Source organism: Phalaenopsis equestris, unplaced genomic scaffold (genome assembly GCF_001263595.1).
Source record: "Phalaenopsis equestris unplaced genomic scaffold, ASM126359v1 Scaffold000949, whole genome shotgun sequence".
In the NCBI taxonomy this organism is placed as follows: domain Eukaryota; kingdom Viridiplantae; phylum Streptophyta; class Magnoliopsida; order Asparagales; family Orchidaceae; genus Phalaenopsis; species Phalaenopsis equestris.
Window position 1 is genome coordinate 102,394 of NW_018165388.1, and position 9,328 is coordinate 111,721.

A 9,328-nucleotide genomic window follows, 5' to 3' on the forward strand; every position below is an offset into this window, starting at 1 on the left:
CAGGTTCAATCCCACATGTTTTATACTTTTTAGCTGCTGGAACCACCTGGAACAAAAAACCCAAATCATTTTGTTCAGTCCTGAAAGAGAAGTATATTACACAAATTATGAAAAATAAAATTTACTTACCGCGAGCCTCTCTGCCCACCACTCTTCCGAAGCATCAATGGTTCGCTTTATTGGATCCCAACCCAAACCAGTTGAACCACGCTTTAGATCCTTCCAAATTTTCCAATCTTTCTTTAGTTGATCCCATTTGTTTTTCATTTGCAGCCTGTCGTACTCCCGTCCGGTGGAGTCTTTAAAATGTTTAATGATACTATTCCAACCTTCTTTATTGAAAAAGGTTGTCGGTCTATTGCCCAGCTCAATTTCTTTGATACAGAGGTCGCAGAACAACAATTTGATTTCCTTTTCCCAGATTGCCGGTGAACCATGTTCTTTAGACTTACCAGCCATGTTACTACTACGACGAAGCAAAGATATGAAACACAACAATATAGTTTTCGATTAAAAAATTGATTAAAGAAAGTAAAAAAAAATGAAAAAGAACACCAAATGTTTACGTGGTTCGGTCAAAATGACCTACATCCACGGCAAAGGAGGCCACAACTTTATTATAGCATTAAATAAGAAGATACAAAGCTTTCATTCATACAATACACCCTCCCAAAAGCATCAAAAAAACATAATGACTTGCAAATTTCTCCCTTCCCCTTCATTCATACATAGAAATGCAGTAGTAGCAGTTGCCAACACGCCCCTCGGATTCGTACTTCAGCAAACCCAAGCATAGAAATATTATAAATAAACAGTAAAGGGCAGCTGCTGAATATCTGAAGTTTCGGCTTTCGTAAAGCCAAGCAAAGCAACCATCACACTTCCAAAAATCAGTATCCATGAAAGCAAATTATAAAAATATCCAATCTATCAATTTGAAAGTTCTGCTTCAACAAACCAAACCAAAAGGATACCAAAATGTTTAAATCCTCATAAATATTATCCATACACAGCACAGGAAGGCTGCTGAACATGTGAAGGTTCGACTTCAGCAAACCAAAGCATAATAACTATCATAGTTGCAAAAAACCCGGCTCCATTATACCCTCAATTTGAAGGTTCAGCTTTAAGTAACGACTTCAGCAAACTAAAGTAACTAAACTAAAGTAACGACTGCAGCAAACTGAAGGTTCAGCTTTAACTACATTTAAGTAACGACTTCAGCAAACTAAAGAAATATCAGACCCTCAATTTGAAGGTTCAGCTTCAACAAACCAAACCAAAGGAAACCCACGTTTATGGTGCATACATGTTGATGTACAAAATCCATTTAAGCCAAATCACGTTGATGTGTTCAAGAAACTAGCCAAACCACGTTGTTGTGTTCAAACAAAATCCAGAAAATCCAAACCAAAACAAAAAATCTAAATCCAGAAAATCCATTTAAGACAAACCACATCAATGCGTTCAAACAAATATATTTAAATCCGAAACGAGAATCTTCCATCAGCAGGTGCATACCCAAGCAAAACAGGAAATCAAGCAAAAAAGGAAATGAAGTTCAAATTGACCATCAACATGGATTCCTGTAGGTTCAGCTTCAGCAAACCCAACCAAAACAGGAAATCAAGTTCAAAAGCCCGGCTCCATCAAACCAGAGAATGAAAAATAAAGAAATTTCAATGTCAAGGTTCAGCTGCATTATACAAAGTTCAAAATATTTCAAATACATTACATTATTTTTACACTTCATTCTTTTTTCAACAAACCAAACAACCTCTAATGGAGCCATAATTTTTTTGTGATTATTTGCTCTATAAAACACAATTTAATTGTCAAGAGAGTGTTCGCATCCATCTATGTTGTCTTTTTCACTCGTGGTTTCAGGCATCAAGGTATTCCCTATGAGCATGCCCCACACATCCTTGTTGAACTAGTGCACCACGCATATTATTTCTCCTCTAAACTCTTTGAGCTATCAAACTTCTTGATTTAGAACTTCATGTTCATCATATTCCTCTTAAACATGTGTTCAACTACTAATTATTAGGAACAATAATACACCTAAGTTTATGCTACTACAACATCAGTCTATAAACACATGTGATGAACCACAAAATAATTACAAAAGAGTTTAAGTGCCAAAAAAAGAGAATACCTAAATTTATATGTTTCAGCTAATGTAAAACTACATCCACAAAAGAAAAGAAGGGATTTGATCTATTAACAAGAAAGTCATATTCATGGTGTAAAATACATGAATGCTTATTAGAGTTTCCCAAAACTCGAGTACCACCTATGCTCAAAAAAGAAATATAGAAACCTATACCTCTTAAGTCAAATAAGAGAAAGTAACTTAAGAGAAATAATAAAAAAACGGATTAAAAAAATTCTAGAAAATTGCACATAGTTCAATTGTGTTTTGTAGAGCAAATAATCACAAGATGAACTTCTAAAAATTTAAAGACGACACCATATGTTCTATAGAATGAAATTCAGAAAATAACCAAACCGAGAAGAGCATCCACAAAATCCATTTATCCACAAAATCCATTTAACAGAGCCATATGAATAACCAAGTGGATGTGTTCAAACCAATATTCGAGAAACTAGCCAAACCGAGAAGTAATTACAACATGGGTAGCATTTATCATATGAGTATCACATGAGAATCATATGAGTTAGCAAGTTGATGAGTTCAAAAGAGCCAACTTTTCAGTCAAATTTTCTTTTCAAATATGCTGTCTAAAAACTTGGAGCTAAATTCAATTCCCCACTCAAATACTTCCAAAACGAGAATCTTCCATCAGCAGGTGCATACATGCTTAAACCACCAAACTATCTCTAATGTAAAACAGCATAACAAATTGGCAAATATCATGGATTTCTGCGGGTTCGGCTTCAGCGTACCCAAGCAAAACAACCAGCAGGTTTCCAAAAAACCCAGCTCCATCAAACCGAAGAACAAAAAATAAGAAAATATCAATGTCAAGGTTCAGCTGCAACACACCAAACCAAAGCAAACCCCGATAGTTTGAAGGTAAAGCAACTAAAAATGTTTCCAGCAATAAAACAAAATCCCAAAAACTCTCCAGAGCAGATGTTCTTCTTTCTTTTTTTGCATGTGAAAAACATGTCTAGAATGGAATACAGAAAATACCTATAAAACCGAGAAGAGCATCCGCAAAATCCAATTAGCACAATCATTTAAAATGAGGAGCAAAATATTCAAACATCTTGCCAAACATCTTGCCAAACCGAGAAGCACCAATTTCAGGTGAGGAGCAAAATAGATAACATAGCATATAATCCCAATTTTAGCGCAAATCTAAGGGGTCGATTCGGGTAAGAGTCTTTTATGAGCCACAGATACAGGTAAAAAATGAAGCAGTTCTTCGTATGCCATAAGATCGTAGTAATAAGAAGAAGCCATTTAGCTACAGATCCACCACACGAAAGAGGAAGTAAAGAAGAATGGCAGAAACAGGAAAGAGGTGAGAAGGAGAAGACAGTAGGAGCCGCAAAACGCACATGCTTCCTCAGATCGGCAAATAGAAGAAGAAAATGGCTCTTCTTACCTTAGGTATGTCGGTCCAGGGACAACGAAAGAGGAGAAGGAGAAGGGGACGCGAGGGAAGCAGCGAGGAATGACCTTAGGGTAGACGCGGGGAAGCAGCGGGAAATCACCAAGGGTAGACGCGGGGTAAAGGGTAAAAGTTATGGAGGAAAGCGGGAGACGCGATGGTAATGCCGCTGCCCGCTTTCACTCCGCTTCCGCCGCCAGAATGCCCGAAGTCGCGAACCAAACAGGTGACTTTCACGAAAAGCTGCGTGTAATAACCGCGCCGCGCCTAAAAAGCGCTCCCAAACAGACCCTTAAAGGTATGGTCGAGCTTATCTCTCAAACTGAAGGGTTATTTTGTTTAACTTTTATGGTATGGATGATTTGCTTACCGTCATGCAGGGTGGTCTCTGGTTCTTTAACGAGAAGTCGTTCCTTTCTAACAGATTAACACCTCAATTTCAACATGTTAAAGAAAATTTAAATGATGCTCTACATGGATTAGGTTGCCCAACCTCCCCATTTATCGTTGGACTGAAAATGGAATCTATAAAATTGCTAGTATGATAAAACATCATTAGCTATCAATCCCCTTACTGTTAAAGGCACACGTCCCAAATTTGAAAGAATTAAGTATAAAAAATAATATCCATTATTCTCTTCTAGATGCGATCATCATTCATTTTAATAGTAAAGATGTTTTACATGCAACACATTTTCCTCCCATGATCCTTCTTCTCGTTCTAATTCACTGAACTTCAACCAGCACCACCCCTCCCCTATCTGAGAGAGAAGTAAAAGTAAAAGATTGAGTGCCCCCCTCCTCATATGGACCTTAGCAATCAACCCTCAATCTCTTCCCTTATTCTCGCCCCTGACCTTAACCTCCTTTCCCTTCCCATCCCTCTCCTCCCCTTGCAATTAGAACCCTCTAATCCCTAACCTATGAACCCAACCCCACCATGCCTACATCTTTCTCTTCCCCATCTCAATCACACAATCCTCTTAACCTCCCAATCTTCACCTTAGTTTTTCCTTAAGCCTCTCTCCCACTCATGATCATAAATAAGATCTGTTCCAACACCAACCCCCCCCCCCCCCCCCTCACAATGCTCTCCTCTTTACTTCCATGCTTTAAAAAAATTAGACCCAAAGGAGGTGGTGCCTCCAACACTCAATAATCATCTATGTTTTTCCTAAACTAGTTTTTTTTTTGGTGGAATTTAAGAGGTTACAATGATAATGCTAGAATTAATGATTATAAGAATTTTTCTAAAAGCCAAAATTTGGATCTCTTTTGTTTCTTATAGGCCAAGCTTAATTAATCCACCCTCTTAACAAACATCGTCTCTCTTAAACATTTTGACATATTCTTAAATGAATATCGTGTTGACAACTTTCACACCTCCAATAATCGTTGTATTTAGGTTAAGTGGAATCCTTCGAAAATTGCTTTCAATGCTCTGGAAGTTCAGTCTCAATCCATCTATGGGATGATCAAATTCTCTGTTGCTCATTCTTTCTTAATCACTTTTGTCTATGCTGATAACAATGCTACTCAAAGGAAGACTTTATGGAGTTCCATTAAAGTTATTATTGCTAATATCGTTTCTCCCTGGATTATTGTTGCATATTTATGTACAAAAATCATTTGAAGTTTTGCGAAGGCCTCTTTTGCATTATTTTAGAATCTTGGATTATTCAGGTGAATGGTGATCCCATTTTGCTATTGGAAACAAAATAAAAATGTTATGAAAACTCTTTTAAATGGCCATCTTCCAATTTTATTGCTGAAAATATCAAGACTATCAAAGGAACTCAGAATGTCCTCTTTATTGTTCTTGGGCAACAAAATCTATCCTCTGAACTTCTTTCTCAAAAGCTTCGCAAAATAAACTCATTGAAGCTACCAAAATAGAAAGTGTTTTTTTGGATCAAACAAAGAGCTAAATGTTCTTAGCTCACAAAATTGGAAGATGATTTAAATTTTTTCTTTCAAAGAATCAAAAATAGAGGAAATAAAAACTACATTGGATAGTTGAAGATTGATAAATCTCAATTGATTACTCAACATGATATTATCTGTACTATGTTCTCATATTTCTCCACTCTTAACTATTTGGGCAACTCTTCTACTAGTCTTCATGGTATTTCTACTAGCAAAACTCTAATGAATCTTGAAGTAAGCTCTATTATTTCTGACTCTTTTTGACGGTGACATCAAAAATGTATTTTTTTTATCGAATAAGAAAAGACATCCGGTGCTAATCTTTTCAACTCCTCTTTCATGAAAAACTCTTGGGATATTATTGAAGAGAATTGTATCAAAGCCATTAAATGTTTCTTTATGACCTCTAAACCATTTGATAAGTAAAGAATATCGCTTTAACATTAATTCTAAAAAATCTCAATGCTTAGAAACTTCTTGATTATAGACACATCACATTATGCACTACTATATTCAAAGTAATTTCCAAGCTCCTTGTTGATAGATTAAATAACTATCTACCATTCATTATCATTCCATTACAAGCTAATTTTATCAAAGGGATGGACATTGCTAATAATATTATCATTGTAAATGATAAGCTTCAAGGTTTCAACTCCTCTATGCATTCTGTTAAAAAAAAAGACATAAAATAGGCTTTTGATTATGTGAATATGACATTATCTATCAAAGATTACAAAGGTTGGGCTTTTCTCTTCAATTCTTTGAATTAATCAAAGTGTACACCTCAAAAGTCCATTTTTTAGTTTTATTAATAATGAATTTCATGTTTACTTTTCCTCTATCTTTTATTTGAGGCAAGGTTATCCCCTTTATCCCTACCTTTCCACAATATCTATGGGTGACTTCTTTAGATTGTTTGAGCAAAATTGGCACTTCTATGATGTTCATAGTAATAAGGATGAAATTACACATCTTATATATGCCAATGACATACTTATGTTTGGTAGAGCCTCTTCATGTGACATACAAAACCTAGCTTCAACCTTAAAAACCTCATATGGGGTTCTTAATCTTGAATCCAACCCAAAAAAGCTACTATTATCTTCTCCAAATTTATCCCCGATACTCAAAAGTTTTGTTTTTGTTATATTCTTAGCTTTAAGGACAAACCTTTACCTTTGGATCACTTAGGTATCACCGTAAATTATTCTAGACTCTTTATTACAACTTGCCAGAAAAATTTGGAGAGAATTCAACTTTACCTTATTGGTTGGAAACACAAAATTCTTTTATTTTTAGGGCATTTGAACCTGTTGACCGCATTATTACATGAGGCATATCATTTTTTTTTCTCTCTAGAACCTAGAATCTAATCTTAGGGCTTTCTTAGTGGATTTCTTAAAGGACTAGTGATTGAACCAATACCAAGTTAGGAATTCAAACATCTCATCACCCTTTATAATTTCATATACTTGACTTCAAATACTTAACCATTGATTGAGTTGATTAAGAACAAGTTATTGAAGCTTGAGTTGTGTTACTATAGACTTATAAATGTCTTAAGCTACCCTTTAACCATAGAAACTTTAACCTCATATTTGGTCTCTCATTAGGCATTTTACACTTCTCTTTTTTAATTCCTTGGATAACTCTTTTTATGATTCATAAGGAGCACATTGGGTATAAATCTCATCTGGAATTAAGATAGGGTTTATTTTTAAGAAAAGATAAAGTAAAATGAAAATCAACAATTGAATTTCAAAATATAACTAAACTGAAAAATTAACAAAATCAAATTCAATTAAATCATAAAATCAAACTCAACATCACAAAATAAAAATCAATTTAAAATTAAAATTCATAAAAAATCATCAAATTAACCAAAATTAAAATCAAAGTAAATCAAATTCAAATGAAATATCAAATTGACCCAAAACTCATTAAATATTTAAAAATAAAATCAAAATTAAAACGAACTTACCAAAGTAAAATTAAAATCAAATTAAAATTAAACCACCAAAATCTTAAAAAATCAAAATAAACCAATTTAAAATCACAAAATTAAAATTCCAAAATATAAAGCATGAAACCATGAAATTGAAATCAAATTATATAAAAAAAATTTATTAATACTTTAAAGTAATATCAAAATAAACTAAAATTAAAATAAATCATCCAAAATAAACTCAAGATAAAAGCCAAAGCCAAAATCATTAAAATCATAAAATCACAATATAAAATCAATTCAAACTTAGATTAAATCAAATTAAAATTAATTCACAAAAAATCTCAAACCAAAATCATCAAAGTTTCCATCAAAATCTAAAATGGAAAATACAAAATTAAACTAATAAAATGAAAGTCAAATTTAAAATATAATGAAATAACATACCCTTAAATAACTAATTTTCACAAACTCCAAATCCACCTAAACAAGCCCACTTCATGCGCTACCCCTTCCTACCACCAAACTAACCTTAGCCAAATCCAAAGGGACCAAAGCTAAAACTAAACTCACCCACCAAGTCCACTTCATGACAAAGTCAATTTCTTGCCCTCCATTGGCTCTTTTAAGTCCCAAACCTCAAGCCATCATGCCAAGCCACCAAGCCACCAAACTCCAATACAAGCCACCAAACCACCTAAGCATAAACCCGATCTCATGACATGCCATCATGTAAAACCACCAAAATCCAATACAAGCTAATCTAAGCCAAAGAAAATCTCCTCATGATAATTCCATATCATGCCACCTCAAAATCAAGCCAAGTCTATGTTTAAATCAAATCCAAGCCCAATGCCCAAGAGATCAAAACTTAAACCATTATTTGATTATGACAAACCAATCTCAACCATGTAAATGAAATCTACCTGAAATTCAAACTTGGGCTCAACTCAAATCTAAGGAAACAACCTAAAATCCAAAGATATCAAAGCCAAGCCCAAGCCAAATCCACTATAATGACTAAATTAGCTCAAATCACATCTAATCAAGGTAAACCCTAAACCAACCAACATCATTCCTCTCGTTCTTTCTTAAGACTCAACAAAATCTCTCAAGAGCCTCCCAAGCTTCACCAAGGTCCTAAGTGGCCATTAAAAAGCCCTAACCTAAGAGCTCAAAAGCCGAGCAAAACTCCATTTTCCTTCCCAAAGCTTAGTCAAAACCTTCCTAAAATACATAGTTAAAATCTCAAGTTTATTCCCCTCCAACTCCACCCTAAGCTACTACCATTTCCCCATTGATTTCCTCAACCCAATCCAAGATGCATTCAAACCCCTACATTCACTCATCAAAACTTCAAATTGACCACTCCACAAGTTTCAAGCCCTAAAATTGCTTCCTCAACCATTTTCCTTCCTTCATCTTGTAGATGTTTGAAGACTTAGATAATGATAGGCTTTGATAAAGGATGACTAAACTTTAGCTGAATAACTTGATTTTGTTGAGTTAATTTCAATTTTAAGAGTTCATTTTGATTTTAAAATTTAATTTAAGTTGGTTGTTAAATTTTGAAAAGGGTATTTGGAATTTTGAAACTTGATTTGATGAAATATTTTATGTTTTGTTAAACTTATTTGTTAAAATATTAGATTTGTCTTTAAATTTAGTCTGAAAATTATTAAAGTTCATTTTTAAAGTTTAATAATATATGTTTATTATTGGTTAGAGTTAATAAAGATTCATTAAAGTTCAATTTTAAAGTTGATTGTTAAGGTTATTTAAGAGTTGTTGAATTTAGGATTGGTTCAAAATATATTAAAAAGTTTATTGGGGTTTGGTTATGGTTTATAATATGTTACTTTTTTTATCT

General features: G+C 33.9%; 1 protein-coding gene across 1 annotated transcript in view; it reads right to left on the reverse strand.

Moving 5' to 3' along the window:
* LOC110032476 (L10-interacting MYB domain-containing protein-like) overlaps nucleotides 1-1,768 on the reverse strand; it is a 5,940-nt gene extending 4,172 nt beyond the window's left edge. Inside the window, exons 1-2 of the mRNA XM_020736124.1 lie at nucleotides 130-1,768; nucleotides 16-46 (exon numbers count right to left, since the gene is read on the reverse strand). Of these exons, the coding sequence (XP_020591783.1) occupies nucleotides 16-46; nucleotides 130-459 (361 nt within the window). The 5' untranslated portion in view covers nucleotides 460-1,768. The remainder of the gene's footprint in view (nucleotides 1-15; nucleotides 47-129) is intronic.
* Nucleotides 1,769-9,328: the final 7,560 nt, after the last annotated feature.